This window comes from Gracilinanus agilis, chromosome 3 (assembly GCF_016433145.1).
Source record: "Gracilinanus agilis isolate LMUSP501 chromosome 3, AgileGrace, whole genome shotgun sequence".
In the NCBI taxonomy this organism is placed as follows: Eukaryota; Metazoa; Chordata; class Mammalia; order Didelphimorphia; family Didelphidae; genus Gracilinanus; species Gracilinanus agilis.
The window spans coordinates 119,267,947-119,290,956 of record NC_058132.1 but is presented as its reverse complement, the minus strand read 5'-3'; the positions used below and the strand labels follow the sequence as shown (position 1 = coordinate 119,290,956).

The 23,010-nt window shown below is 37.8% G+C and overlaps 1 protein-coding gene across 2 annotated transcripts in view; it reads left to right on the top strand.

Annotated features, from left to right (window-relative positions):
- RCBTB2 (RCC1 and BTB domain containing protein 2) overlaps nt 1-21,518 on the top strand; it is a 53,283-nt gene extending 31,765 nt beyond the window's left edge. The window contains exons 9-12 of one of the 2 annotated variants that reach the window (XM_044668233.1): nt 896-1,022; nt 2,300-2,439; nt 3,871-4,001; nt 20,149-21,518. In XM_044668233.1, coding sequence (XP_044524168.1) covers nt 896-1,022; nt 2,300-2,439; nt 3,871-4,001; nt 20,149-20,289 — 539 coding nt within the window. In that variant the 3' untranslated portion in view covers nt 20,290-21,518. Of the gene's footprint in view, nt 1-895; nt 1,023-2,299; nt 2,440-3,870; nt 4,002-4,524; nt 4,844-20,148 lie in introns of those variants that run through there. The other variant, XM_044668234.1, reaches the window with a different exon arrangement.
- The last annotated feature ends 1,492 nt before the right edge of the window (nt 21,519-23,010 follow it).

Below are 23,010 nucleotides of genomic sequence, written 5' to 3'. Positions count from 1 at the left end.
GCACTGGCTTGCAAATGATTTAGGAGATTACTATGAAAACTACCATGTATTTATTACTACACAATTAGGTAGCTCTGTGGATAGAGCCTTGGACCTGGGTTCTGGAAGATTCGAGTTCAAACCTGCCTCAGACACTTAATATCTGGGTGGTCTTGGGCTCTTAACCTCTATCTGCCTCAGTTTCCTCAACTGTAAAGTGGGGATAATACCAACACTTCTGAGGATTGATCAAATGAGATGAAAATTTTAAGTTCTTTGTAAGCCTTAAAGCCTTAAAAGTGTTATATAACTGCTAACTCTTATTACTTTTAAGACTTATAAAACTCTTTTTTTGAAACAGTCCCTTGAAGGAGATAATATAAATAATATTCCTAGGAGTAACTGAGGTACAGAGAGGTGACTTGCAACTTTTGGGCTCTGGAGCCTGCAGGAAAACTCTGGTCTGTCTCTAAGTCCAAGTGCTTTTCTCTACTCTTTTGCACCATTTCTTCATTGATACTAGTAGATTGCATCTTGTGCATTTGAAGCATAGCATAAAAAGTTTGTTGGAAGGGGCAGTGAGATGGTTCAATGGCTTGAAAGCCCGGCCTAGGCACAGGAGGTTCTGGCTTCAAATGGGACCCTCAGACACTTCCCAGCCGTGTGACCCTGGGCAAGTCACTTCATTGCCCAGCCCTTACCTCTCCTCTGCCTTGGAGCTAACACACAGTATTGATTCTAAGAGGGCAGGTCAGGGTTTGCCTGTTTAGGATCACGCGCAGGAGTGTGCGGCGGCTTTGGGGAGTGGGCGAGGAGAGCTACCCATCGCACGGGTAGAGAGAGCCTAAGAAGGATCTGTTTACTGCCAATGAGGAGCAGCACCGGAACATTCTCATCACATCTCTTGTTGTCTTAGAGCCGGATGACCACCTCACGGTCGCGCAGTCACTAAAGAAAGAGTTTGATAACCCTGAGACGGCGGACTTGAAGTTTCTGGTGGATGGAAAATATATTTACGTGCATAAGGTCCTTCTCAAAATTAGGTAAGGAGTGCATTTGTGCCGCCTGGCCTGGACACGGCCCGTGCATTTGGGGACCCCCACTGTGGGCACTGCCCAAGGTGCTGTGGGGGCTCCCCTACGGGATGGGAGGGAGAAGGCACGATGCATGTATGCAGAAAACATGGAAAGAGCAGGGCAAAGCAGCCCGTGTTTGAGTGACCAAATGCCAGCTCGTTTCTAGCAAGGATTATTGCCTTTCTTGAATTTTCTTCGCCGTTTGCCTCCTTGAATGCCTGGCACATAGGAGGGATTTAAATAAGTGCCCAGTGGTTGATTGATTGATTGATTGATTAATCATAGAGGAAAGAGCAGGTGGTGGAGGTAAATGTTTTCTGTAGTGTGTCCTCTTTACCTTGTCATAATAATTATATGAGATATAGTTAAAGTATTTCTGAAACTTCAAAGGCCATATGTATGTTGGTTATTACTGTCGTTATATATATTATCATCTTGATTTTGCTTATTTCATTCTTCATTGGTTCATGCAAATCTTATTTCTCTGAATTCTTCATATTCATCAGCATGTGGTACAAAAGGATATTAGAATGACCCAAGTTCAAATCTTCAAATTTGACTCACCAAATTTGACCCATCAAAAATGACCCGAATCAAAGCTTCAAACCCTAGCTGGGCAAATTCACTTCATCTTCATTTATCTTAGTCCAGTGATGGGCAAATGACGGCCCCCTGAAATGTTCTATCCTGCCTCGACATTATTCCTAATCTGACGAATACAGTGAGTAGGATACAATACAATGAAACTTCGAAAGAGTTGCCTTAGAAACAGACTGAAAGAGGAGCATTTCCTTTCCTTTGGCCCCTCTTTAAAAAAGTTTGTCCATCACTGCTTTAGCCTCTTCATCTGTAAAATAGAGGTAATTAATAATAGCACATACTTCCTGGGATTATTGGAGGATCAAATGAGACAATATTTGTAATAATACTTAGATATTTTAGTCTTTTAGGTATTTAGCAGATGACAGACCTTAAAATGTTGCCTGTTATTAATACTATTGTTATTATTTATCATCATATACCAAAACATTGTCAGCTGTTCCCAGTGGATACTCACTCATTTGGTCCCCATTTCTCCCCTCTTAGAATACAAGTTCCTGGAGGGTGGCTAGTACTGTCTCGTCTTTTGTCTCCCTTTCCCCAGTGCCTGGCATAATGGATGGAACCCCGCAGGTGCTTGACAAACATTGAATTGTTGATTGATTGCTTTGAATGCAAAGAAGGTTCTGGCTTTCCTTTTTCAGGTGTGAACATTTTCGTTCTGTATTGAATGGCAATGAGGATGACATTGTAGAGATGGATGAGTTTTCCTATCCTGTTTACCGAGCCTTTCTGGAGTACCTGTACACAGACTCCATCAACCTCTGTCCAGAGGATGCAATAGGTAATTATCTCGGGAGTCACCTCGTACCACTAATAAGAGCACGGAATGATAGGAATGTCCTGTGATTCGTGCCTTATTTTACTCAGCAGCCCACCATTAGTAGGTTTGTACCAATGCTGTCCATTATATGTAACCCAAGTTTTGGTGGCTCTGAGAGTTGTCTTAATGCATATGGTTATAGTTATTTGCCTATGCTTTTTTCACATTGTTTCACTTCATCTGTCTTCTCCTATGTCTCAAATTTGTAATTACTTATGGCATAATAATAGTTTATTATCTTCATATACCACATATTGTTTAGCCATTTCTTTGTACTTAGGCATATATCTTCTTATTATACAAATAATGTTGTTATGAACATTTCTGGATAGGTCTTTTAATTATGTACATAGGTCTTAAGTTTATTTATTTGTATAAATAGTTCTGTCACTTTTCTTGCATATTCCAAAGTATTTTCCAGAACAGATGGACCACTTCACAATGAGCATGAATTAGTAGCCTATCTTCCTTCAATTTCTCTAGCACAAATATTCTCTATCTTTGTCTATCAGATGGCTAATTGATGTAAAAGTATTCCCAAAAGTTGTTATAATTTTTGATTATCTGATTATTAGCACTTACAAGCTCTTTTTCATATGGTTTATGATAGTCTATACTTTTTATATTTCTTATTAAAGTAGTTTGTGCATCACTTGACCATTTGTAAAGGAATGGCTTAATCTTACAGATTTGTTTCAATTAGCTATATGTTTTTGGCTCTAGATTTTGGCTCAGATATTTTAATACTGAGATTTTTTTCTAATTATACTGTTTCTAAATTTTTTTGCTTTAATTTTGTGCAAAGGTTTAAAATTTTTATGATTAAAATTGTCTATTTTATCTTTTATAATCTCCTTTATCTCATGTCTAATTACAAATTTTCCTTGGTCTTGCAATTGTGAAAGATCTTACCATTTTTCTCTAAAATTTTTATGGAGAAATTATTCACACTTAAGTCATTTATCTATTTAGATATGGCAAATGGCTTACAATTCTGGCCTAAACCTTTTTTCCTCCAAAATGCCTTTTGATTTTCTCAGAAGGTCTTGCTGAAAAAATTATCTCTTCCCCCCCCAGTAACTGGTGTTCTTGGGTTTATAGAATATCGACCCATTCAACCCTTTTGTTTTTAAATCTTGCTTATCTAGCCAATTCCACTCATCTGATTTTTGGCTTATTGTTCTTTAGTCCACTCTATTTTGATCCCTTCCAACCTTTGCCTGCATAAAACCAGTCTTGGCATTAAGTCTAGCTCAAGGCCGCCCGCCATTGCTTTTGCTCTAACAGCTTTCGCACCGCACTGTAGGCAGGTGCGCGTCCCTCCAGCAGGGGCCGTTGAAGTGGCTGCTGTTTCCGAGGAAGTCTTCCTAATACGTGCTCTCCCCTTCCTAGGGCTGCTGGACCTGGCTACGTTCTATAGGGACAACCGATTGAAAAAGCTCTGCCAGCAAACTATCAAGCAAGGGATCTGTGAGGACAACGCCATCGCCCTGCTTTCAGCCGCCGTGAAGTACGAAGCGCAGGTAAGAAGAGAGACTCGGGGAAGGCTGTTGGAGGGGGCGGTCCCGGCTCTGTGGAGGCCCCCCTCATCTTGTACCTACCTCATGGGGCTGCTGAGAGCAGGTCCCGGCACAGTCTATGGGGAGAGGCTCAGCCATGAATGCGAGTTATTTTCGTGGCTGTGTTTGGAACAACGATAGCTCGTTGATCAGCACTCTTCTGAAGTGCCTGTTCTCTGCCAAGCACTATGCCGGGCGTGAGGCAGGCCTGGCCCATAAGGATTCCACGTTGTACTGGGGAAAAGCTCACATACATACAGGAATATGTCCGTAGAAATTTGTATGGCTGTAGCTGAGGTAAGGGAAGGTCAGTTACAAAATGGAGTTGATGGAGTTGGGAATCAAGAGAACCCATCAGGTTGGGCCTTATGAACACTGCCTCCATCTTGTGCTGCTTCATAGATTCACCCCCATCTTACTGTTTTTTTCTGTTATTCATGCATGGGAAACTAGATTATATAAGCCATCTATTGTTTCATACATGCAGGTGGATGCAATTAATCAACATCTTTTCGTTTTATGAATAGAGGACTCCGAAACCAGTCGTCCCCCCCCAACTCGGCCGAAACTTACTCTTTCCCCTCCCACTTTGGAAATCCCCTAATCTTTCCTCCTATTAGAAATTAGATTGTCTAACTTTGTATCCTTTTAATTGTTTTTATAATTAATTTTATAATTCAACATAATTGATTGTTTTTCATGTATAAAAATCTGCTTTACTCTGTATCCAGGGTCTTTGGACTGACTGGGGACTCCAATGACCCATTCGTTCTGCCTGCCTCGCCAATAAATTACTTATGCTCAGATTGTTTCCTCAGTTATTATTAATTACCCGCCACAGTGTATATCTATATCTATATACATGTCTACAAAAATGTATATTTTATATACATACATATATGTCAAACATGTATGAATGTATATACACACATCTAAAGTAAATACAAGGAAAGCAGGGGAGATTTTTCCAAAAACCCTAGCAACATGGAGAGTCTGGGGAGTTGCTTCAACCTGTGCTCAGCATTAGCTGCAGACAGACAGAATTTGCCCACATTTCACCCCTGTGGCCGAGGCACAGATGATTTCTAAGGCAAAGACTAGGGAAGAGGTAATCTTTACTTGGGGTCCTTTATAAAATTTCAGTTGCCTTCTCTTAAGCATTTTTTCATTTAAAATAAAGTCTTTTGCCTCTATGATCATCAGAACTGCCCCAAAGTGAAGCCTAACGTGTTTGTATTTCCACAAATTGCTTAAATTTAAAAGTCTTGAAATATTGAGAAAAATAGTCAGTATCTTCGCCTATAAATTATAAAAGGTGCCGGGTCTTACCAATTTGGTAAGTTATTTCCCTTTGTAATAGTACTACTACATAATCTGAATTTTAACTGATGTTGTTCACCGATGGTGGATCTCCACTATAAACAGTTGCATCCTGTTTGTTCTTTGGCCATTGGCCATCATCTGTGTTACTTTGGTGCAGTGTTAGGCTTGGGCTCCACCATTTTGCAGAATTTCATTACAATTGATTTGATTCTATGTTCAGATTGGTTTGTTGATCTCATTCTAACAAATTCTGGACCCAGTAATCCCACATGGTGGTTTTCAAGCTATTCAAAAGTGGCAAGACCCTTCTTGTTTAACAAAATTTTGACAAAGCCTTTATGTTAAAATCTTTTCTTGAAATATTGATGCCAAATAACACGAGACTAATTTTCCAAACAGAAAAAAATGTGTTTTTCAACCAATATTATTCCAAATCTAACAATATTAAAAAAATTTTTTTTAGCAAGAGAGGTATGTGTGTGTGATTGTTTGTTATGTGTTGTTTTTTTTTTCATTTGCGAGCATTATTGGAAGCAGTATCTTAATTTAGAAGATACTTTACAGTGTTCATTTTCCTCTTACCTTACATAAACTTATATTTTAATTTGGATTGTTTCAATGCAGTAAATACTTAGAAAGTATAGACCAAGGATACTCTGGTAGGTGCTAGAGATAAAAAGATAGTCTCAGCCTTCAAAGAGCTTACAATCACAAGATCATAGATTTAAAGCTGAAAAGGACCTTAAAGGTCATAAGGTTTAACCCCCCTTTTTAAAATTGCATTTTCATATATTTTTATTATATTTGTTTTATTAAATATATTTATATGCATAAATAAAATATATTTGTAAAATATATTTTTATTATATTTATATTTTACAGATGAAGAAAATGATCCCCAGAGAGATTGTCACTTGCCCAGTATCAGAGAGGTAGTAAGTGGCAGAAATGAAAACATTGTAATGAGGGGGGATGTGATACATACAGATTGATATAAACTAAAGTGTGATAAAAGACAAAAGAGAGTTCCAAAGTTCTCCTAAGAAAATTTGAGGAAGGAGAAACCATAATAATTTAGGGGATGATCCATAAATAGCTGAAGCTTCTCCTTGAAGAAAGAAAAGGCAGGTAGATGGTCTTTCAAGTTTAGAGGGCAACTAGTTCTTTTTGATAGGAATATAAAAGAGTATAAATGAATGAATAGCCATTTTTTTTAACCCGGGGTCAGGCATCATTGATTGAAGTCCTGAGGAAAGAAAGAAAGAAAGAAAGAAAGAAAGAAAGAAAGAAAGAAAGAAAGAAAGGAAGGAAGGAAGGAAGGAAGGAAGGAAGGAAGGAAGGAAGGAAGGAAGGAAGGAAGGAAGGAAGAAAGGAAGAAAGGAAGAAAGGAAGAAAGGAAGAAAGAAAGTTCTTGTCTTCAAGATGCTTACATTCTAATAGGGGAAAGCAACATTAAATAGGATTAGTGGCCATTGAGAAGAGCTTTAGACGAGAAATTCAGAGGGAATGGTGATTTGGATCATAGGGAAAATAACTGAAATGTGACCTTTCCAGGAATGGTAGAGTGGGCTTGTTGACTGTTTGCAGAGCTAGCGTGGAGAAAGGGGTTGATGGGGAAAGGATGTAAAATGAACTCAGAAAAGTAGGTTGGAAGCAGATTATGGCAGACCTTAAGCACTTAGCCAAGGACTTTGTATTTTATTTTACAGGCAATAAAAGTTTTAAGCAGATAAGTGATATGATTAAGTTGGAAGGATGGATTTGTCAAGGGAGAAACAGAAGAAATTGGAGAAAAGGAGAATATCTGAAAGCTGTTATAGGATAGTCTATTCAAGACACGCTGATGGAGGGCCTATATTTGGGGAGGGAACATAAGTGGTAGAGAAGAGAGGAAACGTGGGAGCTATCCCAGAGGTAGAATTGGCAAAATACAAAGATTTCAGAGCTCACCACTTCTGTAACTATTTGATCAGGTCCAACAAATCATGAAATATCATTTTCTTTAGCAAACTCTTTATTTTCCTTACAACAGTGCCTAATAAATCTCATCCACTTTTTTTACAGGTACAGGTTCTCATAAACTTTGTATCCAGGTAGTCACTTTCCAGATTATTAATTATTAGATTAATAATTGATTAATAGATTATTAGTCTATAACTGGTTGGATGTGAGAATTCCATTTGGGAAGTGGTGAGTTTGAGGTGCTGGCAGGATGTGCAAGCAGTGGGGGATCAGAGTGGGATATATAGAATCAGGAATTATCTGTACAGCAATGAATTTAGCCATAGGAGTGAAGGATTCCATTGAGAGAGAAAAGAGAAGAGGGTTGAGAACATACATACCTTTTGGGAGGCACAAACAGGGAGGGAATGAGAAGAATTAAATGGATCTGGGAGTCTTGGTTGCCAAAGAATAACCAACTACATAGAGGAACTGGGGATGGACAGTATCCTGGGATCAAAGGAAGAGGGATGTAAAGATGGAAGTGGTGGCAAAGGCTGTGGAAGCATCAGGGAAGATGAAGACTGAGAAAAAATTATTGGAAAGCAAGAGGTCACTGTTGACCTTGGAGACAGGTCATAAGGATTTGAGGACTGAGTTGGAGGTAAAGGAAAAACAGATATATACTACATTTTCTAGAATTTTAAGAGTGAAGGGAGGAGCAGCAAGGTGGCTAAGTGGGTTGAGATGCAAGTTGGGAGGTCCTGGGTTCAAATTTGGCCTCAGATACTTCCTAGCTGTGTGACCCTGGGTAAGTCACTTTACCCTATTTGCTTAGCTCTTACCACTCTTCTGCCTTGGAATCAATACACAGTATTTATTTTAAGACAGAAGGCAAGGGTTAAAAAAAAAGAGTAAAGAAGTGATATGGGACAATATTATCTTTAGGGGTAGGAATAAAAGGAGAGAATTTTAATTTTTTTAGTTTGGAGAGAGCTGAGCATGTTTATGTATGGAAGGGGAGGAACTAGTAAGAGAGAAAAACATTTTTGGTTGTTGCTAACTTTTTTTTCAATGAACAAGCCTTTTCCCCCCTCTCTCTCACCTTTCCCCTCAGTGGGAAAAAAAAGTCCACATAGCTCTTCTAACAAATATACATAATTAAGTTAAATAAATTCCCATATTGGCCATGTATAAAATGCATGTCCCATTTTGTTCAAGAAGAAACTGAAGATAAGAGAGATGGAGAAGTTAGTGTAAGGTACTAAAGAAGGCAGAGGTAGATGGAAGTAAGGGAGAAACTGTAACATAAACACAGCAAGGACAATTCCTCTTTTAAAATTTTTTAGTAAACATTACAAGAATTTTATTTATTTGTTGTCTGGTCTTAATCTTGAAATACTAAACTAGAAGATAAAAGATATTTGCAGTTAAATGGAAGGATCGCCCATTGGTACAGGAAAGGTTTAATGAACTTGCTTTTATAATGAATCCAGAAGCAACAAAAACATTTCATGGGATATTTGGTCATCTCGCGTTGCAGTACTCCTCATGAGCACTTGCAAAAATATGATTAGAAAAAGCTTTTCGCCTTATGTACCAACATCTGTTGCAGAAAATGAGAGGAAAAAGGAAATTCTCTAAAGAACTCTCCAAAATATTCCTTATTAAATTCAGACACTCAACAATTGATTGCAGTGCCAAAAAGGGCATAATGAGAGGAAAGTGAAAAATCTGTTGGAAAAAAGATTAAGAAACAAGAAAGACCAAAATTTTATATACCACCCAAGAGCTTCACTTATGTGTATCATGAACACTTTCTCTGAGAAAAGAATCACGAAGTTCTGAACATGGTAAGAACCAAATCATAGAACAAAAATTAATTATTTAACCAGAAATTATTTATTCCTGATACTAAATTAATTCTCTGGAATCAGCCAACTGTGTTGGAGCAGAGATCAAAATTAATGCACTTAGAAGATTAAAAATGAGAAAATAAATCTAGCACCCAGTTCAAATAATTCTAATGTAACCAATTTAAAGAAGTTGCTAGCTCTCAGAAATGGGGAATACATAGTGAAATGTACATGAACACAAATTCTAGCCATTTCCTAAATAAACTTAAGCAATATACATCAACTTCCACAATGAGAATAAGAGCCTAGTGCCAAACAAGAGCCCTTGCCAAATGAAAAAATACAACAACCAAAGGCAATACTAGTTTTGAAATACATTCATTTAAAAAATCCTATGGAAGAGAATGGTAGAAAATGATGAACCTTGTTAATATTAATAATGGCAAGAAACAATTAAGAGAAGACAAGTTTAAAAAGTTTGGCCAAAAAAACAATCTAAACCGAGAGCATTTAAAGATGAAGGTGTCTGACAAACCATAATGCAATAAGAATAGTAACCAATGGAGAACATGGCAGGCAAAATATGCATATTTCTTTTTTTTTAAACATTTGTTAATATTTATTTTTAACATGGTTACATGATTCATTTCCCCCCCCCTCCCCCCCACCCATGGCTGATACACATTTCCACTGGTTTTAACATGTGTCATTGATCAAGACCTATTTCCATATAATTGATAGTTGCATTGGTGTGGTCGTTTCGAGTCCACATCCCCAATCATGTCCGCCTCAACCCATGTGTTCAAGCAGTTGTTTTTCTTCTGTGTTTCCACTCCTGTAGTTCTTCCTCTGAATGTGCGTATCCTTCTTTTCCATAAGTCCCTCAGAATTGTCCTGGGTCACTGCATTGCTGCTGGTACAGAAAAATATGCATATTTCAATAGATACTTGGTAATGATTTCCATGAATACGGAGTGGGTCAAAAGAAACTGAAAGGATTTTGAGAGATAGTGTCAAGTTTTCTCAGAGAGGTGGTTGCTAAAGGCAAAATTGTCAGATCTCATGATTTTTAAAAAAAGGGAACATGAAAATAATGATAATTATCAACTCATATAATGACTTTTCTATCTCTGAAATATTTTTACAAGAATAATACACACACACATTGAGGTCACTTGATGAATATATGCAAAGGGACTAAGAAATCTTTCATAATTGATATTCTATAGAAACTGATATTTTCAGTTATGCAGCTGATTGAAAGGTATTGAAAAGACCAGTTCTTGTAGCACTTAGGTTGGTTTGTTAATTATCAAAAGCTTTTGATTTAGGCTCTCCTCCAATTAAAATGTACAAGAACAGAGATTAAAATTTTCAATATTAAAATGTATCTTAAACTATTAATGACTAAAATAATAATTAAATTAATTTAATAATATATTATGTGGCATATTAATGTTAGAATCATAAAATATAATAAATTATTAATTAACTTAATGATTAAAATAATAAATGAACAGTAAATAAAATATTAAATCTTATATATAAAGAACAGAGATAATCAGTAGACAACCTTTTTTGATTGTTAGTGGCAAGTAAGATACAGGTTTTTTGTGGCATACCTTTTAAGTTGAATTTGGCAGGAGGATCCTCTAGCTCTGTCCTGTTGTTAGAGTTGGTTTTCTATCTCCTCGAAGCATTTTGTTTTTGATTGGTACAGAAGGATTTTCAGAGGTATGGAATTTTGCTGCTTCTAAGCCACCATCTTCCCAGAATCCTCCCAACCTCAAGGAAGACACAAAATGGAGATGAGGCTTGTCAAAGGTGTTTCTTGCTACAATGGGAGATGACTAGTGCTGGGTCTAAATTGAAGATGAGGTATCTATTGCTATTGAAATCTAGTGCTTCTATTTGTAGGTGACACTCTACTAATTGCATCAAACCCTAGAACATTTTGGACTTACTCAATGAAAAGAAGTGGAAGAAACATTTCTTAAGGCCTAATACAGGCCAAGCATGTTATATTTTACAAATATAATCTCAATTGATCCTCACAACAACCCTGTGAAGTAGGTGCAATTGTCCCCATTTTACTGATGAGGAAACTGAAGCAAAAGGTTAAATGATTTGCCTGGGGTCACAGAGCTGGCTGGTGTCTTTGGCTAGATTCAGATTTAGGTCTTCCTGACTCCAGACCCAAGCACTCTATTCTCCGTGCCACCTAGCTGCCCTATTGAGAAGCATAGTCACTTAAAAGAGTTCAGTCTAACTACCCACTGTGACAGGGGTCGGCAACCTTTTTGGCCGTGAGAGCCATAAACGCCATATTTTTTAAAATGTAATTTCGTGAGAGCCGTACAGTGCTCACAGTGCCGCTCCTGTAACAGCACCTGAAAAAAAATTGTCTTTATGGCTCCTGCAGAAAGAACCACATCTGGCCCTCAAAAGAGACAGATATGGCTTGAGAGCCATACGTTGCTGACCCCTGCACTGTGATAATTAACCACATAGGAAAAATTGAGTGTATAAAGCTTGTTGGTTAGCCTCTGACATGCAGTTGGATAGTCCCAGGATATAAGTATCTTGGATAGCCACTGAAAATGAACAATGAGTTGGACCCATAATCAAGTAGCAGGAGGAAATCAGGGTCGATTACTTTGGAAAATGTCACAGTTCTTTAAAAAACAAGCTTCTTGCTGAAACTTATCTGTTTTCTTAATATCTTAATCATTCTTTTGGTGAGATTGTATCACTATCATTAGTGGGATAGCTCTGTCTTTGAAGATGGATGCCATCAGAGAGACCAGACTGGGAAAAAAAAGATAGGACGGTCACAAAGCAAAGGGATGGGCAAGTAGCCAATGGGCAGCCCACATCTTTCACCACTTACCCACAATGGATATTAAGATAAAGGCCCTTAGGATGTTGTAGCAGATCATGGGAAGGCTAGGGACAAGAATCACCTGAGATGGGCAGGCATAGATACATCGAGATTCCCAGAGTACCTAGATTGATGAGATCATACATAGATCAGTGATGGCAAACTGATGGCACACAGAGCCCTCTCTGTGGGCATGTGGCTGCCCTCCCCACCCCTACCCCCCACCTAGTTCATTATTAGAAAGGCAGAGAGACTTGAGATGGAGCTGCTCACCTCCCCCTCTCCACCAGACCTGATAATTTTTTTTTCATATTCCTCACTCCTCTGTCCAGCAGCCCAATGGGAACACAGACTCCCCTCCCCCTCTCCACCTGGGCTAAGGATATTCCTTACTTCACCCACCCTTCCACCCAGTTGTCCAATGGGTGTGCTTTGTCCCTCCCCTGTGTGGGGTAAAGGTAGGGGTGGGGCATACCCAGCATGTGGGGGGTGGGGCACGACACTTGTTCAGGGGAGTGTGTTGAGGGGTAGGGCCTGGCACTCCTATCTCTAAAAGGTTTGCCATCACTGTTGTCAATCAGTTAAAGTGTTTTATTCCTAAATGCTCTTATGATTTTGCCAGACTCATGGAACTCATTTAAAAAATTTAGTAATAGCAAACTGTGTGTCAAGAACCCTAGAAGTAAACACCAAATGAAGAAATCTATGTTTATTTGGAATTTGACACTTTGTCTAGATTTGTAGATATTTGTTTATTCATTAGTTCTGACTTTCTATCTCTTTAAACTTAGAGTTTTTGCCTAATTATCCATAATGGGGGAATGTTAAGGCAAAAAAATTAGTATAAACAAACAAAAACCCTAAAAATATTATGGATGCCAGTTATTTATTTTTTGAAGGTATACATATTTAATATTACCAGATAAATGATAAATGATTTCCAATTTAGTTTTTATCTGGGGATTTTTAATTTGTTCTTTTTCTAATTTTTTAAGTTACAAAACCCAATTCATTGATCTCTGCCCTCTCTATTTTGTTGGTATAGGCCAGTGGTTCCCAAACTTTTTTGGCCTACTGCCCTCTTTCCAGAAAAAATATTATTTAGTCCCCTGGAAATTAATTTTTTAAAAATTGTAATAGCAATTAATAGGAAAGATAAATGCACCTGTGGCCATCACCGCTCCCCTGGATCGCTGCAGCACCCACCAGGGGATCATTGGTATTTTCTCCGAGTATGCTTTGACTGTATTCCATAGGTTTTGGTATGATGTCTCCTCATTGTCATTCTCTTTAATGAAGTCTGTAATTGTTTCTTTGATTTCTTTTTTGCCCACCTTTCAGGTTTTTCTTTTTTTTGAAGGTTGTTTCCCTCTTGTCTCTGTTGTTTCTTTCACTCCTGTATTTGTTTTGTGGCAATATTTTACTCTTGGAGAGGATTTTCGTGGTGAAACGGCAAGCTGCTGTCCTAGTTACTCCTCCATCTTGGCTACCAATAAATGAAATAAGTAAAAAATAAACTTCTTTGTGAAGTCTTTGAGGATCAGTGTAACCTTCCTGGAGGCTTCACTAACCCCATCTCCTTCTCCTAGAGTTGGAAGGAACCTTAGAGATCATTTAGTTCAAAGGTATACAACTCTTAAAGTCAGTATGTGATCCATTTCTAGCTGAGTGTGACACCATTGATCTAGTCTAGCCCTACAGCTTGATCTCTTAACTCAGATCTGATGTTTGGATTCCAGGAATCAGTGGACTTTCAGAATGTTTGTCCATTGAAGTGAGGTATGCTATCTTTTTTTTCCTTTCAATTTTTGCTATTAAAAGTCCAGCCTCTGATTCCAGTTATAATTTTCTGATAAAAACTGATTGCATTCCATACATGACTAGATAAGTTTATTCATTGATTCTAGACCAATAAGAAACCAACTTTTTAGTAAACTGAATAATTCTGAGTAATCTATAATAGCTTTCTGGTTCTTTGATTTTCCATTTTTGTTGAATATGCTTCCTATATGCAACCTGACACAGACAGCAAAATAGACAGGTTTGTGAATTTATCTACCCTTAGAACATTTTTCTTCCTGGAATCTATTGAATTATTTCTTGGTATCCAAGGATTTCAAAGAACACAACTTGAGAAATAGTGATAACCAGCTACTTCCTGATAAGAATTATGTAATCTAACAAAAGAATTATGTAATTTTTTTCTTTTCATAAAAACATTAAAATGTGAGTGGAATTTATGGTGCAAGAGAACTAGAAATGCAATGATTTCTAAGAGTATTGTCTAACAACAGCAATGACAATAACAACAGCTGGCATTTATATTGCATTTTCAGGTTTGCAAAGGCATGGTTACTTACCTTATCTCATTTGATCCAATTTCAAGTGACATTGATGATTATTGATATGAGGAAGAATGCCTTCTGATCTTATCCTTTCCAAACATTACATTTGCTCTTTCTCCTTCAAAGGAGAGGCAGATAGACAGATAGATATAGACATATATAGATATATTGCTATAAGCTGGTAAGAAGGAATCCAGACTACATAGCCATATCTTTCAGTCTTCTGTTTTTCCCAGAAGCTGTTTCACTAAGGAATATGGAACAGAGGAATGTCCCACTTGTAGCAAAACACACTTCCTGCTTTTACGGGGTTTTAAGATTGGAAAAGGCAGCAGAAGTCTGCTAGCACAACCCCCTCTGTAATATTCTCACCTTTACTTCCTCTTTTGGACAATTCCAGTTGTTTAGGCAGTTTTTCTGCAGTTGAGCTAAAATGTGTCTCTGTAGGTTCCACCCATCACTCCCAATTCTGTTCTCTGTGCCTATCCAAACAAGTTTGATCTTTTCCACAGAGCAGACTTTTTAGATTCTTGAAAGCAATCATTGTGTGCGCCTTCCCCATAACCCCCCTTCCAGGCTAATCATCTGAAGTTCTATCGACTACTTGAACCAATGGATTTCCATCCCTACACCATCCTGATTTCCTTTCTTTGGGTGTATTCCCAATGTCCTTCCTAAATTGTGGCTCTAGAACTGCACAGAGGATTCTAGTTCTGATGTGACTAGAGTCAAGTCCTACCTCGAGGTTATAATTGCCCTCCTTTTGGATGCTGTTTCTTCTTAACACATCCAAAGATTGCATTCACAGTTTTCCTTGCTGTGGCACACTGTTCGACTTTTGGTTCATTAATAACCTCAGGACTTTTTCACATGTTATGCTACAGTTATTACTCTGGTATGTTAAATCTTCATTGAGCAGATTCTTGATTTCCAGCTGAAACCTCCTGTGTATGTTGTCTCCCTCATATATTTGATGCTAAAGGGCAGGGACTGTCTTCTTTATTTGTGTCACTCACACTTGGCATAGTACTTTGCACTTAGTAAATACTAATTTGTTTATTCAGTTTTCTAAAGGAAATGATCACTGCTTTTCTCTGCTGATATGGCTTCAGATGCTATCTACCCACTTCCTTCTGTACTGGTCTGGATTGCCTCACTCTACTGAGAAAACTGAAACCAACTTATGTGAAACTTTGAATGCTTCTCTCTATACCTCAAAAATGATCTTGGCCCAAACTCCACCATTCTTTCCCAAAACTGATCCCTTCTTCCATCTCTTGATCTTTGCCTCACTCCAAAACTACCTTCTCCATTCTTTCTCCTCTTTCACAACTCCAGTGCTTCCTCCATTGGCTATCTCACCCTCTTTACAAAAACATGTTCATCTATCTCCTTCCTAAAAGAGATTCTATAGGCTCTTAACTCAAGCTATGGTCTATCCTTTTCCATTTACTGTCGGTGTTGGGAAAGTAACAGACCACAATCCCCTTTTACTGTTGATTCATTCATGAACCCCTTGTCTACATAATTAGGCAAAAACTGTGCCCTCTCTCCCTTTCTTTCTCTCCTCTCTCCTTCCCTTCCTCTCTTTTTAACTCTTTCCCTCTCTCTTTCCTTCTGATTCTTATTACCATTGAGACCTAATTTAAAAATTCAGAGGCCTTTTCTTAGTCTTCATGTCACTTGATTTGATCTTCATGTTCCTCAATCCTACTTTTACTTTTTACTACTTGAAGCAGTATGATATAGTAGAGGGCTGGACTTGAAATCAGGAAATCTTGAATTCAAATCCTATCTCAGAGATTTATTAGCTATGTGGTCTTGGGGATGCCACTTAACAATTCTAGGTCTCAGTTTCTCTGTAAAACAAGGGGGTCGGCCTCAGTGACCTCTTAAGTTCCCTTCTAACCCCAAATCGGTGATTCCTTTTCAGGATGTTGTGTCGCTCATCTGTGAGAGAGAGAGAGAGAGAGAGAGAGAGAGAGAGAGAGAGAGTGTGTGTGTGTGTGTGTGTGTGTGTGTGTGTGTGTGTGTGTGTGTGTGTGTGTGTGTGAAGACTTGTATCCAATGTCTTCTCTGCATCTGACTCCCTCCAAATCTATGATCCTATCTCTATTTCTCTATCATGGGTTAATTAGATTGCTTAACTTCTCCTTGATCCCTGTTGCTCCAATTCTCAAATACTCTATACTTTCCATGATGCTACATTCACATAATTCTTTTCCCGCTTCCCTGATGACTCCTGACTCTTTTTCCTTATGCTACTCTCTCTCTCCCCCATGTAAGGCATTTCCCAAGACTTTCCTCATTCTTTTTATTTTCTTTCCAGTCTGTATTCTTTCTCTTCATGTCTTCAGATACTCAGTTTAGATTGTTAAGTCTATATATTGAATTTCCAAATCAAACTCTCTTGCCCTAAACTCCAAATCTGAATTTCCAACTAGCTTCTAGTTGTCCTATCTACACCTCAAACTCAGCATACCTAAAAATGAACTAACCTTTTCCCCAAACCCTGGACCCTCTTCACTTTCCAATCACCCAGATTTGATGGGAGCCACCTTGAGGTTCTGGCTCTCCCTTGTCACATGAACAAGAATTGCAGACTTTCAGAGTTGCAGGGGACCAAAGTAGGCATTTAGGCCTCCTTATATCTAAACAAGCATCTTCTTTGCACTATTATCCCAGAAAGTGACACTCAAACATCTTTGTGAAGACCTTCAGTGAGGGGACTCTCACTGTCTTTGGAAGTGTCTGGTTCCACTTTTGCAAGTTCTCTGTGTGAGGAGCTTTTCCCATCCATCATGCTTAACTATTATACAGTGCAACTTTAGTTGCTGATCCCAGTTCTGTCCTACAAAAAACATTTATAGAACAAATGATATTAAGACAAAAAATAAGAAAAAAGTAGAGGAAAAGATTAATCTAACTGATCATTACATTCAAAGAATCTGAAAATATGTGCAATGTGCTATACTTGGGGACCTCGCAGCTCTGCAAGGCTGTGGGATAAGAGTATCTTCTGGCATATCTTTCAAACCAGACTTATTCTCTATAATTTTACAGTATTCATTTTTGATTTTGTGTGTGTGTGTGTGTGTGTGTATGTGTGTGGTTGTTCTTTCTATTTATCTTGTTATAGCTACTGTGTATTTGGTTTTCTTGGCTCTATTACTTGACTGAATCAGCTTATTTAGATCTTTCCAAGATTCTCTGTATTCGTCATATACATTTCTTACAGCACAGTAATATTCCATTGGTCAGCTAGGTGGTACAGTAGATAGAGTGCTGGATCTGAAGTTAGAAAGATTTAAGTTCAAATCTAATCTTAGACACATCCTAGCTGTGTAACCCGGGGCAAGTCACTTAACCCTAAATTGCCTCAGTTTCCTCATCTGTAAAATGAGCTGGAGAAGGAAATGACAAACCACTTCTGTATCTTTGCCAAGAAAATCCCAGATGGGGTCCTAAAGTCAGACATGACTGAAGCAACTGAATGATATTCTATTACCTTTAGGGACCAGAGTTTGTTTTGCAATTTCTGCAATCAGTGGACATCTACTTTGTTTTCAGTTCTTTGCTATCCCAAAAAGTTCTGCTGTAAATATTTTTGAATACATGGGAACTTTCTTAGCAATGGGCTTGTTGGAATATAAGCCCTGTCTATAATTTGGTCTAGGTTCCTCCCACCATTTTTCTTTTGCAAAATTTTAAGATGCAATGGTCACTTCCTCCCAAAACTTCTGTCTCTTAAATGTCAACAATTTGGGTCTTTTTTATTAGTCCAGTCTAGAATAGTAGTTCCCTTCATTGAAGAATGAAATAATCCTTAAAGTAATTCATGAATTTATCAGTTGTTTTGCTTTCAGTTGAGGGCCCCCTCCAGAAAAAGTTAAGGTAGTTTTTGGTCTTTGTAGCTCCATTTAAGGCAAAAATGTTTATTAAGCACTTAATACTAGACTCTGTGCTGGACTCTGGGATGCAAATACAAAGAAAAAGAAAGCAAGTTCCTACCCTCAAGGAGTTTATATTCTTTTGGGGGAAGACAACAAACTAAAGGGAACTGAAAAGTGTGGGGCCAGGAAGGGGTAGAGAATAGAGGAGAGGATGAATATCTAACCTCCTTGTAGGATGGTGTTGAAGTTTAGAAAGTCAGATGCACAGAAGTCCTAAAAGGAATTCCTTAATGAGAAGAGAGCAGCATAGTGCCTTGTACATCATTGTCATCGTTGTTCAGTTGTGTCCAACTCTTCACAACCCCGTAGACCTCTGCCTATGGGGTTTTCTTAGACAGGCACTAGAGTGGTTTGCCATTTCCTTGTCAGTGGCAGGTTAAGTGACTTGCTCAAAGTTACATAGCTAGGACAGTTTTGAAGCTGGATTGTGAACTCTGGTCTTCCTCACTCAGCTTAGCACCCCATCTGCATTGCCACCTAACTGCCATTATACATCACAGGCAATTAATAAATTGTAATTTAATTTAATATTTAAATGCCATGTCATGAGTATATCATGCTTCTTTTGCCAAATCTTGCTGGTTCTACTTGCACAATATCCCATGCAGCCATCTTTTCCTTTCCATTCCTATGGCTACTACCCTAGTTGAGAACTTTTATTAAATTTCTCATCTCAACTATCCCAATAACTTCCTACCCAGTCTCCTTTCCTCTATTTTCTTCCCTTTCCAAGCCACTGAGATTCCAGATCGATCTATTTAAATGTATAGCTTTGAGTTCTCATTTTTCAAAAGTTTTCAGTGGATAACAGAAAGAAGAGCGTTACTGTTCTCTTATTTGCTGACTCAGAAAAGTCAAAGCTCATATTAATATTCAAGGTCCTTTACAATTTTTTCCTGTAGTTCCTTGCAAGTCTTCTGTCACTCTTCTTTTTTTCACATACTCTACACTCAATTTAAAGGACTCTTTCTGGTAATTCCCTGGACATGCCTACTCTTAAGTGCTTCCATGACTTTGCTCACATCATTCACGTTACACATAGGTTCGTGATACTTTTTCTTTACATCATAGCCTGTTGAATTCCTTTCTATTTTTCAAGGCCTAACCTAAATTCTGGTTTTCAAGAGCGAAGAAAATACAGACTCAAGTCCTTCCTCTGAAACTACTGATTCTGTGACTCAACTTCCAATGCCTCAGTGAGCTGTCTAAAATTATAAGTTGCAGAGCATATTCATATTGACATCTTCACTGGGAATTTTCCATACCAATGTAATTTATAGGTGTAGTCTAAAAATTCCACAAATCTCAAATGCTACCTCCTTCAAGAAGCCTTCTTTAATCCTTCCAACTGGAAGTGCTCCCTCCTTCATATAAGTTTTCATTTTCTTTTGTTTATGCCCTTCTTATTTAAATATACTAATTATTATTTACTTAATTATCAGTCAGATTAATTACCAATTACTTATACTAATTTGCAATACAGTTATTTGTGGACATCTTTTATGTCTCCTATTAGAGAGTCAGCTTCTCAGGAGCAGGCATCATATTTTATTCATCTTAGTTTCTCCCGACCTTGGCACAATGCCTTGGACACTGTATAAAATTCAACAAGTAGTATTGAAGGAATGAATAAATAAATGGGTGAATGAGTGAAGAATGAATAAGGAGTGTGAGAATCACACCCAAAGCATTAACAGCCTTTTCTCTGAGTAGCTATAATCTTTTTTCCTTTGTCCCTCTTTTTAGGAATAATGATGTTGAATTTCATTGTATTGCAAATGATCGATATGAAATCCTATTTTTCTCCCCTAGGATTTAGAGGAATTCTGCTTCCGATTTTGCATCAATCATTTGACTGTAGTTACACAAACTTCAGGCTTTGCAGAAATGGACCATGACCTTCTGAAGAACTTCATCAGTAAGGCAAGCCGAGTTGGAGCCTTTAAAAATTAATCAACAGCTACAGCCAAGAAAGGGACTCTGGTCCCTTCCAATTCCTGTCCAAAAGCTTGAGAAGAACAGCTTTCACTTAATTAATGGCTTGATCAGTTACCCCTAGCAGAGAACCCATCTTCTGAGGACTGACATGCAGTGGGAGTCAACTCTTTTCTATCAATTATCTGCCCAGAGTCCAAAGTTTACATAGAAAGTAAAAAATGAGTCAATGCTATCATTTCAGCCCCAGGCTCAAGCTCCATACGTTACAAACCCCTTATGAGCTTTTCCACTTTACTTTTCAAGTCACTTCAGACAGAACACCTTTATGTTTGAGGCTTTTTTGCAATGACAGCCTCAGGTCATAGGATTTTGTGCAAGAAGTTCTATTCTTCTGGTTGACATCATCGTGATAGCTTACCAGGGACAGAGTGGTTTGCTTTCTATTCTCATTAGGCCCAAAGTTGGGGTTCTAATGACAGCTACTACAGAGTCACTCAGAATAAAACAATTAGAAAAAGTGGTCTCTTTTAGAGACAATTAGAAAACAGTTCTGGTCAGGAGTGAAGTTCCTCTGGTACAGTCTTCTGAGAGATAATGACTAATTTGCTAACATTCATTAACCTTCATAAAGGCTGTGCCAGTGACAGACTCAAAGGCCCAAGGGTTGATTTTATTGCGTAGCCTTTTTTTTTTTTTAACTGGGTCATGAATTTCTCATATGGGGTTATTAAAAATGAAGCCTTGATTCTGAATGAATGTTATTTGGAGCTCATCTGCCTTACATAACAACAAAAGTATCTTTTGCTTCTCTTTGGGTTCACAGAGTGTTCTTCCCAGCATAATGATGGTTATTTTGTATATTTTTTAAGACTGAAACAGGTCAGTCATACTGGAACCAAAAATTAGACTGGAACTTTAAGCAAATTAAGCCAATACTCATTTTAATGGAAATGATTGACATGATAGATTTTCAGGTTCCAGTTCAAATGATCTAATTGCAGAAGTGAAACTCAAATGAAAACTAACAAAGAACTAGAAAAAAGTACAGATCCCAATGCCACATTCTGTAAAGGGAAACAATTTAGAATTAGAAATCGCAACCTCTACTGATCCAATATTGGCTAAGAAAGTGCTTATCTACAGATAATAGTAGAACAAATGTTTTTTCGCCCAAGAAGAGGAAAAATGAAAAATACTAGCAATTCTTTGCCTCTTACATGCAAATAAATCCATGTGGTATATGATGTTTGTGTTTTCTTTTTTAAAGTTATTATTCCAATAGCAGGGAGTCTCAGAGAATCACACATTGCAACACACATGGTTCAGCAAAAAAAAATTGTTGATGATCTCTTGCCTGCTGTGGTCAATTTTGACCTCTTGATTTCTGCTTGGCCAAATTTCTGAATGCTGGTACAGAACTATGCTTGAGCTCGAGGGTCATTCTTTAAACAGGCTTTTAAGCACAAGATATGTATATAAACACATCTAGTATCTGAATGTGTGTGCATGTATGTATATGTATTTATTATTTATACATAATATATACACATACACATAAATGCATCTTCAGTTTTTGAGCTAGTGAAGTCTTATACTATATTAAAATTTTGGGGACACTATACATATACATGTATATAGATCTCATTCCTTATTTTCTTAAATTATTAATAGATCAATTTTCGTGGTTTTTAGAAATGATTTATGGGTCATTCACCAAAGAAACCATTCCTATCTATGGGAATTGCCTTTAATTTCCACCTTTTATGCAGCAGGTAGATAAGTTTCATAGTCATCTACCTCAGAGCTTCCAGTTGGTGCCTCCCTTTTCTTCTCCATTTGGGACTAAAGAAGATGAAGCCTGGGGCAGGTAGATGGCCCAGTGGATACAGTGCTGGGTCCTGAGCCCTGGATTTGGGAGGACCTCAGACACTTCCAGTTGTGTAACTCTGGGAAAGTCAACCCTATTCACTTTGTCCTTGCTGTCCTTCAGTCTTAGAAATGATACTACTACAATAGGTAAAGGTTAATTAAAAAAAAGAGAAAGCTAATTAGAAAGCCTCCAGTTCTCTTCTACCAACCTTTGTTTCATTATACTAATTACAGATACTTTGCTAGGACATTCAAAGGAAAACAGAGAAATTTGTTCCTCCTGAAACCAAATTGGTGGGGAGAAAGAAGAGAGAAGGCTAAGCCATGTAAATTTTAACAACTATGGGAAAAGAGAGATTGAAGTTCATGAATGAGGCTCCTGAAAAAAACCAATGGATCTTTTTGCAATAGAAATTCCTGGATCTGCATATGATCCTTTTTATCTGTTCTACTTTGTAGATGGAAATATTCATTTTTGGGGGGAGGAGAAAGTGCCTCTTGTATCCTCTCAAGGGAACCCACCTATATATCTTCTTCAGGAGCAGCTCTGTCTTATTTTAAACCTTATATCTTTTTGATTGATTCACTTAATCCTCAGTTTGATAAAGGAGTTTTTAATTGTCACTTTTGGCTTCAGGGACAACTCACTGTATTTTTAAATCTTTGAACCTCCTTTAGATTTGGCTCCCAATGTTTGACACTGGTAGAAGGGAATTTTGTTTGTTTCATGATTGCTGGTGAAATTTGTTGGGCTTTTTTTTTCCAGTGAGGCAGGATAGTGTGGAGGAAAAGAAAGGAAATACATTTATTAAACATCAGTAGATGCCATGTGCCAGGCTTTCTGCTAAGAGCTTTATAGATGACTCA